The sequence below is a fragment of the Urocitellus parryii genome, chromosome 7 (genome assembly GCF_045843805.1).
Source record: "Urocitellus parryii isolate mUroPar1 chromosome 7, mUroPar1.hap1, whole genome shotgun sequence".
NCBI classification, from domain to species: domain Eukaryota; kingdom Metazoa; phylum Chordata; class Mammalia; order Rodentia; family Sciuridae; genus Urocitellus; species Urocitellus parryii.
In genome coordinates this window covers 162,933,887-162,955,960 of record NC_135537.1, presented here as the reverse complement: position 1 = coordinate 162,955,960, position 22,074 = coordinate 162,933,887, and the positions used below count along the sequence as shown (strand labels likewise).

The window sequence follows — 22,074 nt, the reverse complement described above, 5'->3', positions numbered from 1 at the left end:
ACACCCAACATGGTGGATGGAAGAATGGAAGCCAGCAGTGTCCGAGGAAGGAGATGGGCCATCCAGACCAGGAACACAAGGTCAGAAGGCTCCCAAATCCTCTGAGCAGCGTTGGTGTAAATTTATCATTTCCTCTCCTTCAAGCGATTTGTGGTATTCTTAGAGCTCATAAAGCTTTCTTGCTAATCTCCAAATAAAATGTGTCTCATTCCTTTAACATGTAAGTACAGTTCGGTGGCTTATTGCCATGGATATAATCACCACTAGATGGCAAGGGAATTGTCTAAACCCAGGACTGTGGTTTGAATTTGCATAAAACCAGGCTGAAAATATGTTTAACTCTGTCAAATACAAATAGATTAATCAATGTGAAGTATTGCATGTCCTCAAAGACAGTTGTATGTCTCTGTCTCAAAGGGAATTTAGAAATAAAATATAATAAATTATATTTATTTTATTTTTAGTTGTAAAAGTACTAGGTTCTCCTTTTTTTAATTTGGCATATTAAGCTGGATGCAGTGGTGCACACCTGTAATCCCAGGGGCCCTGGAGGCTGAGGCAGGAGAATCTCAAGTTCAAAACCCAGCCTCAGAAACTTAGTGAGGCCCTAAGTAACTCAGCAAGACCCTTTCTCTAAATAAAAAATGCAAAAGAGGGCTGGGGATGTGGCTCACTAATTAAGCACCCCTGGGTTCAATCCCCGGTATCAAAAAAAATTTTTTTGGGCAGGGCATATTAATGGGTAAAACATTCACAATTCCATTCCCTAAACATCCATTGTCAATATTTTGGGGAACTTCCAGTCCATCCTTATAATTGGTTTTTCCACTTAGTTGTAATCTTATTTACATATGCATACAGTTTTTTTCACTTATGTTATCTAAGTATTTTTCAATCCTAATAAAAAAATAAAATTGTCTTGAGGCCATCATTTTGGTAGGCACATAACATACCATACAGTACACTGCTGTGTTATTGGACATTTAGGTTTTTAAGAATAATTATTCTCATACATTTAAAAAGCAAAGAAGAGAACTTTCACTTCCAGAAAGATGAAGTAGATACACATATATTTCTTTAGTCCTCTTCCTAAATACAACTAAAAAAGAAAAAAAAAACCTCAACAATACATATAAAAAAAAGAATTCTGGAAAGTAAATAATTTTGAGGTTCAAGAAACCACACTTATGATGTGATCCCTGGATTTCCTTCTGGCTTCTTCTATCCCAAAGTGGGAACTACAGAGACCAACCACCCAGAACCATCAAAGGTACAGATAAAGAAAAAAAACATGCCCAAGAAGAGCTTTCTCTCACTAGCTAAAGAACCAGAAAAGGGGTCACCTAGCAAAGCAGAAAACCTTTAGATTATTGCCACAACCAAATACCACATACTCCAAAAAAAAAAAAAAATCATTTTGCCCATGCAACCCCCACCAGGAAAGGCCAAGGAAGAAGTGTAGGTTTCCATCCTTACCAGGCTGTAGCAGGGCACCCACTACAGTGGAGACAGAGAAGGCTGAGTGGAGAGATTCAGGACTTTCACTCCCACTACAAGATTCTGAGACCCACTGCCACCAAGGTGTAGTGGAGACTCTCTGGGGACCTTGGACTTAATACTACCTCACAGCAATGAGGCACTTCTTCCCCCGAGAGGTGTCAAAGGAGGCCTATTGGAAAGTCACAGTAACAAGGCCACACCATGCAGTATCAGTGGAAGCCACATCTAAAGCAGTAATGAAACACCCTGTCCAGCCCATCCAGGTACAGTATCCAAGGAGACCAGGTAAGGAGCCTGAAGTCCTATACCTCCCCGCAATAGTGCAGAGCACTCCCCTTGGATGTCAAAGGAGGTGAAGTGGAGGACCTGGACTTCTACTCCCACCTGCCAGTGTGAAGCAGCATCCACCTTCCCTTACCAAAGCAATGTCAGTGAGACCTGCTGCAACAGAAGACCAAAAGCAACAGCCAGAGTCTCAAAACCTGACACCCCAATGTGCAGGTTTCTATCAAAACTCACTCTTCATGCTAGGAATCAGGAAACTTAGCTTTAAAAGGGAAAAATAAAAACGATCAATAGAGTCCAATACCAGGATGACAAAGATGTTAGAATTATCTGGCAAGAATGTTTAAATAGCCATCATAAAAATACTTCAATAAGTAATATCTCAATGAACTCTTGTAGCAAATGAAAAAGTAGAAAATTCTCAGCAAAGAGGTAGAAGATATAAAGAGCCAAATGGAAGTTTCTTAACTGAAAAACACCATAAAACCCAGTCAATAGACTCAAGAACAGAATGGAAATATCGGTGGGGTAAAAATATCAGTGAACTTTATAATAGAATAATAGATATCATCCAATATGAAAAACAGAGATAAAACAGTCTGAAAAAAATAAACTGAAGCATCTCAGGCAACTCCGGGTATATCTTAAGATCTTATATTCATGTCATCAGAAACTTTAAGAGGAGGAGAAAGAGAGTAAAGCACAAAATGGATTAGAAGAAATAAAGCCTAATATTTTTCCAAATTTGACAAAAGACAAAAACCTACAGATGCAAGAAACTAAGCCAACCTCCAAAAGGAGAAATCCAAAGAAACCCACACCAAGATATACCAGGACAATTATCTGAAAACTAAAGCTAATTAGAAAAAAAAATCCTGAAAGGAGTAAGAGAGAAATGACAACTTACCATAGAAGGTGACAAGTTAAATGATGGCAGATTTGTCACCATAATCCTGAAAACCAATAGGATGGGCCACAACATTATTCAAGTGCTGAAAGAAAACATCCTTCAGAAAAGAATGATAAAAAAGATATTCTCAGGTGAAGAAAAGTCACAAGAAGTTGCCACCAGCAGACCCACCCTAAAAGAATAAATAAGAAGAGTCCTCTGGACACAAATGCAATGATGAAATAAAGAATATTAGAATATCAGGAGAAAAAATAATAGTTAAAATATGAATAATATAAATACATCTCCTTCTCTTCTGAGGTTTCTAAATTGTGTTTCATAGTTGAGGCAAAAGTATAGCAGCCTGAAGTGGTTCTCAATATATGTATAGAAAAATGTTAAGATGTTTGTATTAAGATGGGGTACAGTAAAGGTTTCTACATTTAAACTGATAAAAATACCAACAATAGTACACTGTGATAAGTTATACGTATATCATATATTATCTACAGCAACTACTTAAAAACTCTATTCAAAGAGATATGCTCAAAAATACTGTAGATAAATCAAACTGGAATCCTAAAACATTCAACCCCAAAGGTAGGCAGAAAAAAGAAAACAGAGAAACAAAACCAGAAAAAAATAGAGAACAAAAACAAAAATGTAAGCATAAGCCCTAAATAACAGAAATTACAATAAATAGAAATGGCCTAAACACATCAATTAGAAGGCAGAGATTGGCAGAATAGATGAAAAAGCATAACCAAACTGCATGAAACTTTGCACAAGAAACCCATTTCCAATGTAAAGATGCAGGTTAGATGGAAAGCAAAGAGTTTGAAAAGCTACCTAGTTGTTCATGATTAGCTTTATTCATAATAGAAGAGCCCCAAACTGGAAACAACTGAAATGTCCATTAGGCTGAGTGAAAAGGGGCAATCTTAAAGAGTCAATACAGTATGGTGCTATTTCTATAACATTCTCAAATGGCAAAATCATAGGGATGGAAATGAACTGGGTGTAGAACGAAAGAGGTCTTTGTACAACTGACTAGCTCTATATCTTGATTGCTGTGAAACTACATGAATCTACAAATATGAAGACAATTATATAGAACTAAGCACACAGTGTTTCAATGTCCATCTTCTGATTTTACAATTGTGCTATAATTGAATAAGATTTAACTATTGGGAGAAATCAGGTATATGTGACATTTTGCTGTACCTTCTTTGCAACTTCTTATAAATCTTTATTTCAAAATTTAAAAAAATATATTTTAAAAAAATCAGTAGCAAACTAAAGAAAAATTCTCTTCATTTTTCTATCTTCTGAGTACTCAGAAATAAAGCATCTAATAAGTTAATACAGTTTTAAAGCAAATTTAAGCTTCAGACCTAAAATTTTATGTTAGATATTTTTACATATCATTCTGTTGCTCTAAAAAGTTGTGAAAATACTCTAAATAAATTTTTTCCAGATAAATAAGCCCATGAAATACTGTTCAAACACTATTATTCCACTGATAATTAAATTGGGAAAAATATGATAGTACAGTGCTGTAAAAATCACAAAACCCAGTCACTTGAAAGGTTCCACCACATAAATCTCACAGGCATCTCTGCCACCTGTTCTCTTTTTAAAATAATTTTTATTTGTTCTTTTCAGATACATGATAGTAGAATGTATTTTGACATATCATACATACATGGACTTAAACTTTCCATTTTGGGGATTGTACATGATGTGGACTTACACTCATCATGTATTCATATATGAACATAGGAAAGTTAGTCTAATTCATTCTACTATCTTTCCTATTCCCATCTTCCTTCCCTTCCCTTCATTCCCCTTTGTCTAATCCAGTGAATCTCTATTCTTCCCTCCTCCTCACTTATTTTGAGTTAGTATCCACATGTCAGAGAGAACATTCAGCCTTTGGTATTTGGGGATGGGCTTATTGTACTTAGCATGATAGTCTTCAGCTCCACCCATTTACCAGCAAATGCCATAATTTCATTCTTCTTTATGGCTAAGTAATATTTCATTGTGTATATCTGCCACATTTTTTATCCCACTTATCAGTTGATAGGTACATAGGTTGGTTCCATAGTTTGGCTATTGAACTGCTATGAACATTGATGTGGTTGTGTCACTATAGTATGTTGATTTTAAATCCTTCAGGTATAAACTGAGGAGTGGGATAACTGGGTCAAATGGTGGTTTCATACCAAGTTTTCTAAAAAATCTCCATACTGCTTTTCAGAGTGGTTGTACCATTTTGCAGTCCCATTACCAATTTATGAGTGGACCTTTTCCCCTACATCCTTGCCAACATTTATTTTTGCTTGTAGCCTTGATAATTGCCATTATGACTGGAGTGAGATGAAATTTCAGTGTAGTTTTAATTTGCATTTATCTAACTGATAGAGATATTTACATTTTTTTCCATATATTTGTTGATCAATTGTATTTCTTCTTCTGTGAAGTGTCTGTTCAGTTCCTTTGCCCATTTATTAATTGGGTTACTTGGTTTTTTTGTTGTTAATTTTTTTGAGTTCTCTATGTATCCTGGAGATTAATGCTCTATCTGAGGTACAGTCTACTACCAGCTCTCTGCCTTTGTCATGGTTTATGTTGGTGTTAAGATTGTAGCAAAAGTATTTCTTTAACAGTTTTTCAGCACATATAGCCATTTCCAATAAACTTTATTCAAGCTTCTTATCAAAAAATACCACAGCTACCGTCCATTATGTATGATATTTTGCACAGTCAATTTATCTTTTTGTACATAGTCAGTCAGAGTTATTTTCAGCCTAGGTTTATGTAAAGTCAAAGTGGAATCAAAATAGGAAAATTTCTTTAATATTAGATGACCATTTAGGGACCTCTCATGTTTCCTTACAGCTATCTTTGCATAGTATTATAATAAAGATTACATTAAAGACAGGTTAATTCCAAATCTGACATGTTCTTGGGTTATGCACCCACTCTAATGATTTTAAGGTTGGGGGCAAAACTGTGTTGATCATACTTCACTTGGACAAGCCAAATGACCTTTCCTTTCTACCTTCCAGCAGTAATTTAAAACTTCTAAAATACTAAGGCCATTATATATATTTCTACTTTAATAGTGTTATAATGTGTTTATATTTATTGGAAAAATATGGATCAAAATTATTATTGATATGAATCTGCATCACTGTATACTATGTAGTTTTTTACCTCTTTTATTGATGCATATAATTATACTTAATAGTGGGATTCATTATGCCATATTCATTCATGCATATAACATAATGTGATCAATCTCATTCCCCATACTTTAGTTTTAACCAATCTACAACAAAGCAATTGATGACAATGGCAAACAAAGAATAAATTATAAGTAGAGCAAGAGTTTCAATCATTGAAAGCTTTCCAGGTTGCAGAAATTTCAATTTTTTCCATGTGGATATATATAGTAGGCATTCCTCTGAGTTGTCAAGTGTTGAAATGGCAATTGCACTTCCTGGTAGAGTAATGAGATCTCATTCAGTAGAATCTAGGAAAATCCTAATCTTTGGTTAAGAATATAATATTTTCATGGCACTAATAATTCACCTAACAAGACGCCAATAATTTTAGCACTTAGTGTTATATAAAAATTATAATCATCACTCACAGCCAACAACAACAACAACAAAAGCGTTATATTCTAGGTTTGTGTACAGCTCACCATGAGAAATGGGCCTTGAGCCTTACCTGCAAGAAGCATCCATGACTTATGGGACTCTTGCTCCTCATAGTGTGTATCGCCATGTGCTACTTAACGACAGGAATACATTCTGAGTAATGCGTCATTAGGAGATTTTGTCATTGCATGGACATCATAGAGGGTGCTTACACAAATTTAGGGGATATTGGGCAATCACTCATCGTGGTCCCTTGATGCAATGAAGAGTTGCAGTCAATGCGAGATCTGAGGCTGCTTCCAATGCAGCACAGTATACTGCTGTACAGTAAACTTTTTTTTTTGTAAGTAGAAGGAGCATATTTTAAAATAATGATAAAATGTAAGCATAGTACATAAAATCGGCAACAGCAGTTTATTATATTATACATAATTGTATGTGATATAATTTATAAGGCTAACAATGGAGTAGGTCTTTTACACTAGCATCATCAAAACACAAGAGGAACACTCTGTGCTCTGACATTTCAAAGGCAGCAACGTCAGTAGGCAATAGACCTTTTCAGATCCAGTATAATCTTGCAGGACCACCATCACACATTCAGTGCATCATTGGCTGAAATCTCCTTTTTTGCAGCACATGGCTTTATTTGCCATTCATGGAGCCCTTGCTAGACCTTCGGAGGCAGATTCCCTCTCTAACCCTCAGCCCAAAAGCCCTCTTCCTCTGTCCTGCACAGCCCCTTTCCCAGAAGGCTCTGCCCAGGCCAAAGGCAGAGAGAGACTTCACAGAAGAAGAAATACAACTGATCAACAAACACATGAAAAAGTGTTCAACATCTCAAACAATTAGAGAAATGCAAATCAAAACTACACTAAGATTTCATCTCAAGCCTGTCAGAATGGCAATCATCAAGAATATAGGCAACAATAAATGTTGGCAAGGATGTGGGAAAAAAGTACACTGATACATTGCAAGTGGGACTGAAAATTGGTGCAACCACTATGGAAAGCAGTATGGAGATTCCTCAGAAAACATGTAATGGAACCACCATTTGACCCAGCTATCCCACTCCTCAGTTTATACCAAAAGGACTTAAAATCAGCATACTACAGTAATACAGTCACATCAATGTTTATACAGCTCAATTCACAATAACTAAACTATGCAACCAACCTCAGTGTCCTTCAATAGATGAATGGATAAAGAAAATGTGGAATATATATATATTTCCAATGGAATATTACTCAGCTTTAAAGAAGAATGAAATTATGGCATTTGCCAGTAAATGGATGGAGTTGGAGAATATCATGCTGAGTGAAATAAGCCAATCCCAAAAAACCAAAGACCAAATATTTTTCTGTAATATACAGATGCTTATTCACAATAAGGAGGGGGGCACTAGAGAAGAATAGAATTATCTTAGATTAGGTAGAGGGAAGTGATGGGAGGGGAGGGGATGTAGGTATAAGAAAGACAGTAGAGTGAAACAGACAATACTGTATGTATGTATATATGTGACTGTGAGATATATATATATATGATTCTGCAACACGTACACTCAGAAAAATGAGAAAGTGTAGAATGATATATCAAAGTATATCATTCTATTGTCATGTATAACTAACTAAAACAAATTTAAAAATAAAAAAGACCATGTGCAATGGCCACAGGATAGCCAGATTGCCAAAAAATTAACAAATGAGTGGGCAGTGGAAAAATAAAGGTCACCCACTGCTCTATCAAAAAGTTAAGTAATGAAAAGAAGGCAAAAGCTGTCTTCATGCAGAAAGTGTTTCATAGTTATAGATAATACATATTTTAGGGGAAAACATGCTTATAGAGAAATGAACGTTGATTGAAAGTAAATAAGAAATGAAAGAGGCAAGAAAAGGGGAGTGATTCATTAAACATACCAGCCACAGTGGTCCATGACTGTAATCCCAAGGCCTCAGGAAGCTGAGGCAGGAGGATCACAAGTTCAAAACCAGCCTCAGCAATATAGTAAGGCCATAAGCAACTTAGCAAGAACCTGTCTCAAAAATAAAATATTAAAAGGGGAGGTGGGGCTGGGGATGTGGCTCAGTGGTTAGGTTCAATCCCCGGTATCAAATAAAAATAACAGTAATAATAATTCATGAATCGTGGCCCTGAAGGAATCATAAGGAATCAAATCAATGGTACAAATAAAGAAGTTGGTAGCAAAAGAAAGAAACAACCCTACCTGTGAGATGCCAGAGGAGAAGAAAAGTGAAAAGACAGAAAAATACAGGAATACGAATGATTTTCAGCCTTCCCCCACCCCTGATTCTGAAAATGATCCAATCAATTTCTGGAACACATAAAGACATACAGAAGAAAATAGCCATCATTATTAATAACTATAAAATGTAAAACATTTGACATTTAACATTATTACATATATCCTTCCAGTCTTTTTTGTACATTTTTGAGATTATGAACTATTTCAAACACTATTACTTTATTGAGTCAAATTCATCAATTTTTATGGTTCCTTAATTTTGAATTGCTGTTGAAAAGACATCCCTCTTTCTGCAATTTTAAGAGAATTCCACATTTTCTCTTAGCACATACATGATTTTCCCATTTTTCATGACAATGTTTAATCAATTTAGAATTTAAGCATAGGAACAAAGTAGTGAAGCTTCACGTAGCTACACAGTTGCATTAAATCTTAATTTTAAGGTTAACTATACTTTATTAAGGCTTAATTTTTATACAATAAAATGCATCAATTGAAAGTACACAGTCCTGTGAGGTTTGAAGCCCACCTGCACTCCTATAATCATCACACAGATCAAGACAGAATAGAAGGTCAAGATGTAGAACATCAGCCTTCAACCTTCCTTCCCACTCTCCCAGCCAACCCACCTCCCCCACTGTTCTGATGCCCAACACTGCAGATAAGTCTTGTCTGCCCTTGAGGTTGGTGTAAGTGAAGACAATACTGTTTGTATTTCCTGTGCCTGGCTTCTCTAGCTCAGTACATTCCTGAGATTCTTCCATGCTGTTGTGAGCAGCAGTGGTTCATTCTTTACTGTTGTTGAGTCCACATTAAATAAATATGTCACAGCTTGTTGATCCACTGTCTTGTTTATAAGCATTTGAGTTAGCTCCATGTTAGTGCTATTAAGAATGTAGTTGCCATAAACATTCTTGTATGAGTCTTTTGGGGTACAAACATACTCATTTCTTTTGGCCAGATACCTGGGAATAAAATTGCTGGGTCCTGGGAAAAGTCCTCTGTTATCAGGTGTGTGTGTTCAGATAGACAGACAGGTAGGAAATGTATATATATATTATATATAAATATTTATAAATTAAGTCCTTGCTTTCACTTCTAAAGAGATTAAAACTCTCAATATAAATATACTGAGAGGCTCAGAAGAGGTTTAAATCAATTTTTATATAATAACTTTATTATATTCTATGTTAATAATACAGATAGAGAGAAAGAATACTTTCACCCAGTCTGTGCCTTGACTTTTTGCTTTCTTACCTATTTATTTTGATCAGCAAAAGTTTTCCGTTTTGATGATGTCTAATCTGTTTTTAACAGTGTCCTCCGTGTGCTAAGAAGTCTTTGCCTAGCGTGAGGTTATAAATATAGTCATCTATACTTTCTTATAAAAACTTTAAACTTGCAAACTTCACATGTAAGTGATCAATCTTGAATTAGAAGAATTATTAAATACTGGTGAGGTCAAGATCAAGATGTGATTTTTCCTATGCGATTGATCACCTATTTGATTCAGCAACATTTGTTGAAACGGCTTTCTCATTCTCATGGTCCTGCTTTGAGGAACTTGTCAAAAATCAACTCACCCAATGTATACAACACACCTATAATCCCAGGTACTCAGAAGGCTAAAGCTGGAGGATCCACAGGTTTGAGGTCAAGGCAAATGAGACCCTGCCTCAAAATTTAAAAAAATAAAATAAAAAGGGCTGAGAATGTAACTCAGTGGTAGACACTTGCCTAACTTGCCCTAGGCCCATTCTCACTGTTAAAAAAAAAAAAAAAATCAACTAGACCCTATATTCTTTTTCTTTGATCTATTTGCCAATCTTTATGTCTATATCACACTGTCTTAATTTTACTAACATTATAGTAATTGCATGAATTTATGCACAGGCAATACATTTGTTACCAAACTTTGATTTTTCCCAAACATTTTGATTGTTGACAACCTTTTATTTTTCTCTAATATGAAAGGTGTAAAATAAAATCATACCTCTGTATAGTTTAAATTCACATCTTCCTGCCTACAAGTGACATCAAGCACTTTTTCTTATTTTAAGTGTCTTTTGTATTTTCTTTCCGGTTACTCACTATAATATCATTGCAAATATTCTTTCCCGGGTTTTCATCTTGTGTTCTAATTTTATTGGTTGTGTTCAATCACTATTATTTTATGTAGTCAAATTTGTCCGGTTTTTATAATTTCTTATTTTTGAGTCATTGTTGGAAAGTCTGTCTGCAAATTTATAAAATAACTATCCTGTGTTTTCTCTGAAAACATTCATTTTATTTTCACATCTGAGTCTTGGATCCACCTGTAATTTGTCCTGCTATGAGGCATGAGGTATTATTCCTACATTCCCTGCACCCTGGAGAGTGGTATGGAATCATCCCCAGAACGCAGATGATGGTCTACATTTTTCCCTTTGTATGTAAGTGTTCTGTTTATCGTATACTAAATCCCAATCTGTTCGGGAGTCTTTTTCTAGACCTCTAAGTCTATTCTTTTGGTCTGGTCTGCCCAACAATTTATGCATCAATATCACACTATCTTAGTTATCGAAGTTTCCAAAAATATGTTAATATTTTGAAAGGACTATTTTTTCAGAATTTTCCTAATTATTCATATTTTTCAGTTTTCCTCATAAAATTTCAGAATGATCTTATCTAGTTGAAAAAATGACATCTATTTTGGGAAGATCTTAATATATTATTGAGACTTAAGTTAACAGAGATAATTGATATTTTTATAATGATGAATACTATATTTCCATATTAGATCATGAAGTATCTTTCCATTTATTCTAGGTTTCTGTCCTTCAGTCTAGGTTAACATAGTATTTACATAAATCTTATACCTTTCTAACTACATTTATTCCTACGTATTTCATATGTGTGGATGCTATTGAAAATTAGGGGGCTACATGGCAAAGAGGAAATAAAGTTGCTAATCAGTGGACAACAGAGGAAGATTGGACTGGAGTATCTGGGTGGCCCCATGTGGTCACAGGGGACTTTAAATGTGTAAGAGGGAAGCAGAAGTGTCTGAATGATGTGATGTGAGAAGGACGAGAGGAGTCCTGACTGGCTTTGGAGATGGAAGTGGGTCACAAGCCAAAGATGTTGTGTATACTTTCCATCACTGTCCAAAAAAACATGGGAGATAAACAACTCATAAGAAGGAAAAGTCTATTTTTGGCTCATGGTTTCAGTCTGTGGTCAACCAGCTCCATTGCTTTGGGACCCATGGTGAGGTAGTACATCGTGGTGGGAGAATCTGGCCAAGGAAACTACTTGTCTCATAGCAGCCAGGAGGCAAAGAAAGAGGGGGTGGATGGGGTTGGGTCCAATATCCTTTCCAGTGGATGGCCCCCTGTGACCTAGCTTTTTCTCAGGAGGCCCCACCTCTTACAGGTGCCATTTTGAGTCACTATTGGAAAAGCCTTCTGACTGCATATTCATAAAATAATTATCTTGCATTTTCTCTGAACACATTTATGATTCATTTTTTTCGTATCTGAATCACCTCCCACTAGCACCAAAGGCTGACCTTTGGAAGACACCTGTCTGAACCCCAGCACAGACATGGACAGTCCCTAGAAGCTGAAAAAGACAAGAGAAGGATTCTCCCCTCCAGCCCCCATAAAGGATCAGAATCAAGTAACTTTTTAAAGAAAATACTCAGAAAGAGCACATATACCTCCCTACAGATCATATTTAAACATCAAATATAAACCAACAGCATGATAACTGTAAGCTAATGGTAGACCCCAGCAAACACTGAGCACTAAAAGTGCTATAAAGTGTGGGCTTTGGACAATCAAAAAGTAATTAGTCTCTTCCAAGAAATACCTTGTTAACATTCAAACTCTACCTAGAAAGCTAAAACACTAATTTGCCAATGACCTTTAAAAAGAGCCTGATTTAAAGGCTGGCCATGTCACTCAGTGATCAAGTGCTTGCTTGGTATGTGCGAGTCTCTGGGTTCAATCCCCAGCACTGAAAGAAAAGAAAAAAATGAAGAGCCTATCTAAGACTAACATTTTAATCCACGTTTACCATGTCCTAACAAGGAAAGTGGAAAAATCAGCTGGACAGAACAAGATAAAATCCTATTTTCTAAGTTCACTAATTATTATTAGATATTCATCGTTTCCCTTTTTCTGCTGAAGAAAGGAAAAGAAGGAAGGACTTCTTCCCGGTCGATTCCAGGGGGTGAGGTCAACGAGGATTTAATGAACTTAATAGACTCACACCTGCTTAATAATGGATGCTGTGAGGACTGTGACGACAGTTCCTTTTGAAGACACCATGTGAAGCTCTGGATCCAATGACACGTAGTAGTTGCGATGGGTAATAACTTAGTAACCGCCTAAATGCACCATTTTATGAGGCAAGTAACTCTTCTCAGGCAAGTAAAAAGCAGACTAATGAGGTGTTCCTATGGGATTTGATATAAACATTAGAAAGCAAAACATCCCACCTATTGTGACACCACCTCTAGGGAAGGCTATATAAGCACTTCAAAGAGGAGACAGCCAACAGCTTGGGATTTAGACTCAGTGGAGGGTGCTTGAGCCGGTGACCACAGACGAGGAGACCAACTGAAGCTGGACACACGCTGTGGATACCGAGGGCTCTAGAACAACTATTTCTTCTTCAACCCCACTCCAAAACTGCTCTGGGATTACAAATTTTAGGACCATGTCTGCTAACAACAGCTGCCAATCAACTGGCCACGTACCAAGAACTCCCCAGAGTCGGGTCTGCCAATCCACTCATCGCCTTTGTCGCACCCCCATCCACCTCATAAGCAACTTCTGTGTCCATCCCTCTCTGGATGACTGCAGCTGGATGGGTGAAGGTATCAACAGTAACGAGAAGGAGACCATGCAGATCTTGAACGACCGCCTTGCTAACTTCCTGGAAAAGGTACGAATGCTGGAACGAGAGAACGCTGAACTGGAGTGCAGAATCCAGGAAGAGGATAACAAAGAGCTCCCTGTCCTGTGTCCTAATTACCTGTCCTACTACACCACCATCGAGGAGCTCCAGCAGAAGGTGAGATCCAGCAATCTGTTTAATCCAGTTGTGAATCGATAGTCTCCAAGCAATGGCTATTTGCTAAGCTTTAGCGGTTTTAGTTCTTTTTATGCTGAAAAAAAAAAAGTTTATTGAAGAATAAGAAAAGCTCTTGAGTTAATTGTCAACTTGAGGTAACATTCGGATTTTAGAGTTTTTCCTATTGCCAGAGATAGGCTTTACCATTATAACTAGATAGCTCAGGACCAAATCAGGTTCACAACCAGTGGTTACCATTTCTTTGATACAAATAAGAAAGCAGGGCTCTTAAAAGAGAAATTTTTCCTTTAGGCATAATAACTAAAGTATGATAGTAAGTTTCTAAACAGTTTAGTTTTTAATCCGTGTTGGAACCATTCCACCTTTTTCTCCTCTTATGCTCATTTTATCATCTTTACATTATTCAAATCATTTGTTCCTATACCTAAGTTTCTTATTCGGAGTGATATGCAGCTGTTACTACACATCTGGGTTCATTCAGTTTTATTTGTTCAACAAATATTTTCAGAGCACCTAGACATTGCTCTAGGTTCTGAAAAAAATATAGGTGAACTAAAAATATCCCTTCCTTCATGGAATTTTTAGTCTAATGGGTTGTAGGCATATTGGGGATAGATTTTATATTTTTAACAGAAAAACATATGCAAAAGTTTTTACTTATGTAATTTTTTGCTGACCTTTTAGGAAAATAACAAAACCTCTGGTTTTCCAAAATCTCCCAAGCTTCTTGAACATAGCTCTGGAGATTTATAAAAAGTTTAACTTGCCTTCCCCTAATTCACTGAAACACACACAACCTCTTTAGTTCTTAAAAGAAGGAGATCCTGGTGTTTGTCTCATTTGTGTGTACAATTTCTTAATTCTAGATCTTGTGTACCAAGGCTGAGAATTCCAGGCTGGTCTCACAAATTGACAACACCAAACTGGCTGCAGATGACTTGAGAGCCAAGTAAGCCCACCCAGCACTGTCACAATGACAAAATTTACCCCTGAGTCGGACCTAAGCAATCCCAGTACGATTATTCCCATGTCTACTAAGCCTCCTACTCCAGAGCACGTTGGCACTAGCTCCAAAGAGACCTGAAAATTCAGTAAATAATTAAGATTGGTAACCCTCACCTGTATATGTAGGACCTACAGTTCTAACATAAGAGCTATCTGATTACATGCTTAACAGCTGGTTACATGATAACAGCTTAGTCAAATAGCTTAGTAAAAACGTAACAGCTTAGTAAAACAGCTTAGTAAAATAGATAATATGCTGTACAGCTTAGTAAAACAGCTTAGTAAAATAGATAATATGCTGTTATTCAGTTTAAGGTAAGAAAACTGGTGTAATGAGGAAGTTACCTATCCAAAAGCATACAACCAATGGAAGACACAGCCAAAATGTAGACGCAAGTCCCTGACCCCTAACCCTAATACTCTTCTTACTAACACTGCATTGCCTCTAGGGGCAGAGGAAGAAGGATAAATTCCCTCATCTCCAAGAATAGCACTGTAGCATCACTCTGGCCAACTAATGTAGGCATAATAATTAAGTATGATATGTATCAAATGATATTTATCAGATGGTTTCACTTCTAAAGAGAATAAAACTCTCCATAGCAATAGAATGAATGAGAAGCCCAGAGAGAAACATGGAAGGGAGTTCTGCCTGGCTGGATTGGCACCATCTTCTTTTTAAAGCCTTTCTTTTCATGTCTGGCTTTTGAAGCTATGAAGCTGAGGTGTCCCTACGCCAGCTCATGGAGGCCGACGCCAACAGCCTACGGAAGATCCTGGATGCACTGACCCTGAGTAAGGCTGACCTGGAGGCGCGAGTGCAGTCTCTGAAGGAGGAGCTCCTCTGCCTCAAGAACAGTCACCAAGAGGTTAGAAAAAGAGCAAGAGGGTCAATACATGCTAAGCCTCCAAAATGAGCATGAGTTCCTTTGAATTGTGCTTGACAAAGGACATTCCCATTAGATATTACTCAGGCTTATAGCCCTGATAATACCAACTGCTTCTTCATGTACTATGGATTCACTGTATCTCAAACTCATTGGCTGCTACACAATATCTGGAGCCACTTGGATAGAAAATCCTCTAATGTTACAATTTCCCTATAATTGGTACAAGTCAAACTCCTACAAGCCCATATATGTATCATAGAGACCATGGGCTCTCGTTATCAATTCACCTCTATGTTGCTACCTCCATTACCCATCCCTAGAATTTATCAAGATTTTTTTTGAAACTCTAATCTTATTAGTCAATTCCTTTTAATTTTGCACATATTTGAGTACATAGTCATGTTTGAAATAGCTGTAAATCGTTTTATGGCATGTGGATACTACCTATAAGTCATTGATTCCTTTATTGTGGACTGTAATTTAGATCAATGTGGTTAAGCTGAATTCTTGCTGTTGAAAAAGACATCAGAAGGTCATCTATTCACCAAGTAACTTCACATTCTTTTTCTTTTCATAGGATATCAACTCCTTATGGGGGCAGCTTGGGGACAGACTCAACATTGAAGTAACCACAGCCCCTTCTGTCGACATAAACCAGATTCTACAAGAAATGAGATGTCAGTATGAGTCCATCATGGAGACAAACCGTAAAGATGTGGAACAATGGTTCAACACCCAGGTAGGCAGAGTAGAAAAGTCAAAAAGCAATAAGCTGATGTGTTTCCAAGGGCCCTTCGTGGGTCATGTTTTCCTTCCAAAATCCCCGTGGACTTTGTGTTTCAGATGGAGGAGCTGAACCAACAAGTGGTGACCAGCTCTCAACAGCAGCAGTGCTCCCAGAAGGAAATCGCAGAACTGAGACGTACCGTGAATGCTCTGGAGGTGGAACTACAGGCCCAGCACCGAATGGTACCCAGCATGCTAACCAAGCCTAGCTCAGCAAGGATGGCAGCACCACCTGTGTGTCTGCCACAGTGCTTCCCAAACTCTGCCCCTCGGAACAGCTCCTCCGTTGGTTAAAGGGTCTATGGCTAAGAAAGGACTTCATAGTCAAAAAAGGGGGAAATGCTCAATTAAACAAAGGTTAAACATACTGGCTTCCCACAAGCCTTTAATAAGCTGATATATACCATGAATCTCCAAAAAGGTGGTATATGGTATTGGGCACTCCAAAACTTGTTTTACTATGGACCCTCTTTTTTTTTTTAAGTTTTTCATGGTAATAATGGAGTACACTTTGGAAAACACTAGGAAAGCATTTTATATATGCAAAGCATTTTTATAAGCTTTCATATTAGAATTATAAAACAATCTTATGAGGGAGGTGGTATAATTATTATCCAACTTGACGGATGAGGTTCTAAGAGCTAAGGTGATTTTCCCAAGGAGAATCTAAAATAAATGTCCTCTCTCCTATTTGACACATTAAGACATTGAGATTGTAAGGCAGCAAGTAATCTGTCCAAAGTCACAGAAGAAATGAGTCTGAGCCACAATTCAGATTCCACAGCCAATACCACTTCCGCCTCATTACAGTGCTTCTCTGATGTAAGAAATTACTGAAATGACCAACTATGAAAGGTATTACAAAGACTTGGCCCTTCGCTGGTTTTGTAACCTGCAAGTCATATGATCTTAGGCAACTTGTTTAACCTCTCGAACCTCAGTTTTCTCAACTAAAAACAAAACAAAACAAAAAAACAACTGGGGTATAAATATTTGGTTACTAAAACTGAAAAATCCCATCATTATTCATAGGTTTACACAATCAAAGAACTTTACTCATCCAACTTTCAACTTCTACGTTTTACATAAAGGAATTGATCCAGTGAGGGAAATGTCTATGGTTAAACATTGTTCACTGCCTTTTTCAGTATAAGAATTATTGAATGAGATTTCATAATAATGCTTTTTTTTTTTTTTTTTTTTTTTTTTTTTTTTGGTCCTGGAGATTGAACACAGGGGCATTTAACCACTGGCCACATCTCCAGCCCTTTTTATTTTTTATTTTGGGAAAGGGCCTTGCTAAGTTGCTGAGGATGGCTTTGAACTTGTGACCCTACTGCCTTAGCCTCCCAAGTCACTGGGAGGTGATGCATTTTTAATGCCTGGGTGTGCAATGCGTTGCATTTGTTTTTTCTATTACAAGTAGCAGAATGTGGTAGGAGATTATCAGGTGGTCCAAAAATAAGAGGAAGAGAAATAAATACAAAGAGTATGTGTGGGGGGATGATAAAGGAAAACAAGCTTTAATATAATTGGTCATTTTGCTTTTAGATTTATGTGGCTAGGAGGTAATAAAAGGGCTTGGAGATCCATTACCAGTATCACAAAGAAATCATTGGTTTCAATGACTTAAACAATGACCTGGGCTCAAAGGAGTCGTCATTGTAAATCCTACCTTTCTTTTCCTCCTCCCTGGTAGAGAGATGCGCAGGAATGCATCCTGACAGAGACTGAGGCCCGCTACACCACCCTGCTGGCCCAGATCCAAAGTCTGGTCCATAACCTGGAAGCTCAGCTGGCAGAGATCCGCAGTGCCCTGGAAAGACAGAACCAGGAATATGACATTCTCCTGGATATTAAGTCCCGGCTGGAGTGTGAGATTGCCACATACCGCAGCCTTCTGGAGAGCTCAGACTGCAAGTAAGTAAAATGAAAACAACTTGTATGAGAAAAAATGCTAAGATGCACACATGTATGTACTGCCACAGGTATCCAGGGGACTGCGCTTTGAGCTTCTTGCGTGTGCTGGGAAGCTCTGAATGGAGACTGTCTTAAGCTGTACCCTGGGAGACTACAATTGTAACCTAGTCCAAACTTGAGGTATAGACTGAACTGAGTTGCTTTGAAGAGCCAGTATACAAGTTAATTCCTTAGGTTCTTAGAGTTTAAAAAATTATTAGATAAAAAGGGATTTTCCCAAAGATGTACATTGTTAGCCACTGTTACAGACTTCCCCCTCCACCCCGCCCACCGAGATGAATGTCTGACTTCGCCAAGTTGAAACAAGACAACCCTGGTCTCTTTGGGGAAACTCCGCCCCAGCTGAAACCCCTACTGCATCCAGCTGCTGGTTCTTGATGCCAATAGCAGTACATTCACAGGTGTGTTTCAGCATCTTTTTTTTAAGTTGTATTTTTAAAACGACGATAAGCTAACAAACCCATTAACAACTCACCTGGAATATGAACACTTTGAAGTCACTCGGTTCAGACGAACACAAATGCATGCTTAGATGCAACTGCAAAGGACACCAACCTGCCCCAACTCATCACAGCAGTGAGCTCTGTTCACTGTGTTTTTGTTTTTGTTTTTTGGGGGGTGGTTACTGGGCTCTTTTTATTTTTATTTTTTATTTTGAGACAGGGTCTCACTAAGTTGCTTAGGGCCTAAGTGGCTAAGACTGGCTTTGAACTTGTCATCCTCATGCCTCAGCCCCGCAAGCTGCTGGGATTATAGGCATGCGCTACTGCAGCCAGCTCACAGCATTCTCCAAACAGGCATGTCCCCATCAAGCTAGCACAATGTTCACTGATTTCATCACCTTAATATTTCAAAGTGCCTCCTGTTATCAAAGTAAGATCATGTATTACAAAAGGTGTTTACTGTTCGTTGTTTACTACTCCAATTCTCTAAAAGCTATTCATTTATAGAGGCCCAGAAGGCACTTTGAAGATTCCACATCTAAAGATTCCATAGATGGGATGCAAATCACCACTAGCAATGTGACTAGCTTCCCAGGAGAAAAATATCTGATTCATTTCTGTTCCTCAACTTGTTCCTTATCTGTTGATCCTTAACTGTTGATCCTGTGAGGTTAGTTTTCATTATGTCCATTCTGCAGATGAAAAGCTAAAGCTCAGGAGCGTTAACTGAGCTCCCTGAGGTCACCAGCTGGTAAGTGACAGAGCTGGACTCCACCGCAGTTTTTGACTCCCTTGCAGTATGAGTCCTGTGATGCTCTGACATTGGCCATATTGGAAGCTTACTTAGCATAATATTTCTCAAGCTAGGATGCTGTTTTCCCCAGTGGATCTGACCTGATTCTTTTTTTCTTCCACTGACTACAACACGAAATGAATAAACACTCGGAAGCACTTATTTTGAGGGACAAGTTGTTGAAAACTTTGCCCACCTCCATTTTTCTTAATAGCCATCATTGCTCTTCCTCAATCATAGGTAAAACTCTGTTTTCTCCTCAGGCTTCCCTGTAACCCGTGTGCCACCCAATGCAAGCCTTCCACTTGCATACCCTCCAAGCCCAGCACCGTGGAATGCAGCGCCCCGGTTTTCACATCCTCAGCCCCCAATGGGATACTCAAGCGGTACAACATCTGTGGACCCCCGTCCCGGATACTGGTTAAAATATGCACCATCACCAAGGAGATTCAGGACGGGAAGGTCATTTCTTCTCATGAACATGTGCAGCCTTGCTTCATCCCCAGACTTGCCAAAGTCTAACGGCCCAAGGTGATGCGAAGGACCCCCATTCATGAGAGAAAGGCCAATACATGCTCCTGCCAGAGAGGTTTAAGAACTCCCCAGGCCCTTAAGGTACTTAGTCTCTTACTACTACAGCGGGTCCCCATCACTAGATAGAGTGTCTTTTATTCCACTCCTTCCCTGAGTCGCTGCTGCCAACGTGATAATAAATTACATTTCTCTGGTAGGACATTTTGCATTCATCTGAAGGATGGGAATGGATTAGCCAGTTCCCCGGGGAAGATGGCCTATGATGCTTGACTCCCCAGGTGTTGAACTGGCAGGTTTTTCTTTTGTTTACTCAGGCCTTATTTACTTATGTGCCTCCTTGGAGCCAGTCAGACAAGTTCCAGGATTGTTTTTGGCCATGGGCACACTAAGGTGAAAAGCTACAACCTTCCCTTCCAAGCTCCTTTTGTGGCTATAGAAAGAAGCCTATACAGAAACAGAGTAAATAAGGAAAAAGATCTTTGATGTTTAGTTTCCTTGAATAGATAATCACAGGTCCTGTTGAACTCTGCTGCCTCATTTTTTTGTTTATAGGTACTGACATACTTGACCCTCCCCAGGAGATTTTTGAAGATGTCCATGTTCTCTAAAACCTTTGTGAACCATTAGGCTCTTCTCCAAATATTTTCTTTTGAGAATCAGAAATAGTTATGGGGAATGAATCTAGAGCTATTTCTTCAAAAAATAATTTTGAAGAAACTGGGTCCTTTCGTTAAATGTTTACTCTTTGTCTTTCTATTCTTTAGGGAATGGGAGTTTGATCTGATTGTTTGAGAAGGGCCATGTAGCTGGATCTCTCAAGACATAACCCCCGATGGGTGACCATGAAAAAATAGCTTAGATTCCTGCTTCAATCTATCCATCAGAGAGAAATGGACTTGATATTCACAAGCTTTGCAGAAAATCAATAGTGAATCATTGCTACTTGAAAGCACCAGGGAACCCCACTGTGAGAAGGTATTATTTATGTACTAGCCAGTACCATAGCTTCTTAAGAGCAGAGCTCAGAGTATGTAAATCATTCCCTGCAAAAATGAGACATTTCTGGAGGTTTTAGCAAATAATTCCAAATCAAACATATAATGGGGAGCCCAAAACCCTTGTGTTCTAGACTTGCCATTTCCCAACTGTGACCCTGCACAGTTTAGATTCATTTCCTAGAGAAAGAAATTGCCTACTTCACAGGGCTGTTGTGAAGAGCAAATGAAATTGTTTATGTAATACTGCTGTTTGATGAAAAGCACTAGACAAATGTGATCTTAAATAAGCTTTGCTATTAGCTACAGCTCTGGACATAATTTTATTCATTATTATCTTCTTAAAATTGTTTCTTCATGAATTATTTATCCAGTCATGATTTGGGAGTTTTAATAGTGTTTAGCTTTGGAGGGTGGGGGACAAAACAAGATGTCTTGTGATCATTCCTACAATTCTACTCAATAAAGCATTTTTTAAATTCTTAGGGTAAGTATCAGATGTCAGTTGATGCCTGGTGCCCACATCAAAGATGTTTACAGTAACTCACAGCTCAGAGATTTACTTCCTCCAGACAAGTAGCAACTCACACTAACCTAGTGGAATGCAGAATTCCCAGAATGGACTCTTTTCTATTGATGATTTCTCATCTAAATGAGCAAAGTACCTCCAGTCAGCACTTAAGTGCATATGATCTCAGACTACAGGATGGAAATATGGAAAAGAGCCAAGAACTTGAACTAGAAACCATGGTACAGAGTCTCAACCCATTTTGTATGTGTGTGATCTTGAGTAAAATGGACTTTACAACCTGGGACCCATCTAAAAAGTGGCTGGTAGGATTAAATGGGATAATGATAGAATCTTGCAAAGTGGTGGTGCTATGCAGAAAGCAGTCCTTATTCCCTAAATTAAAAGCCAGACATATGTCATTTCCATCCATCTTCCTCCTTTCTAATT

General features: G+C 37.9%; 1 protein-coding gene across 1 annotated transcript; it reads left to right on the top strand.

Annotated features, from left to right (window-relative positions):
- Positions 1-9: 9 nt before the first annotated feature.
- On the top strand, positions 10-20,109 carry Krt39 (keratin 39). Its single transcript, XM_026386813.2, has 8 exons — positions 10-80; positions 13,219-13,669; positions 14,557-14,639; positions 15,408-15,564; positions 16,163-16,324; positions 16,429-16,554; positions 18,071-18,291; positions 19,851-20,109. Exons 1-8 carry the CDS (start codon positions 10-12, stop codon positions 20,107-20,109), a joined length of 1,530 nt encoding a protein of 509 aa, XP_026242598.2.
- The last annotated feature ends 1,965 nt before the right edge of the window (positions 20,110-22,074 follow it).

Coding starts and splice junctions, on each gene's coding strand:
- Krt39 (XM_026386813.2), top strand. CDS start 10: ATGGTGGATGGAAGAATGGAAGCCAGCAGTGTCCGAGGAAGGAGATGG. Junction 16,325..16,428: donor AACAATGGTTCAACACCCAG/GTAGGCAGAGTA, acceptor TTTGTGTTTCAG/ATGGAGGAGCTGAACCAACA. Junction 16,555..18,070: donor TACAGGCCCAGCACCGAATG/GTACCCAGCATG, acceptor CCTCCCTGGTAG/AGAGATGCGCAGGAATGCAT.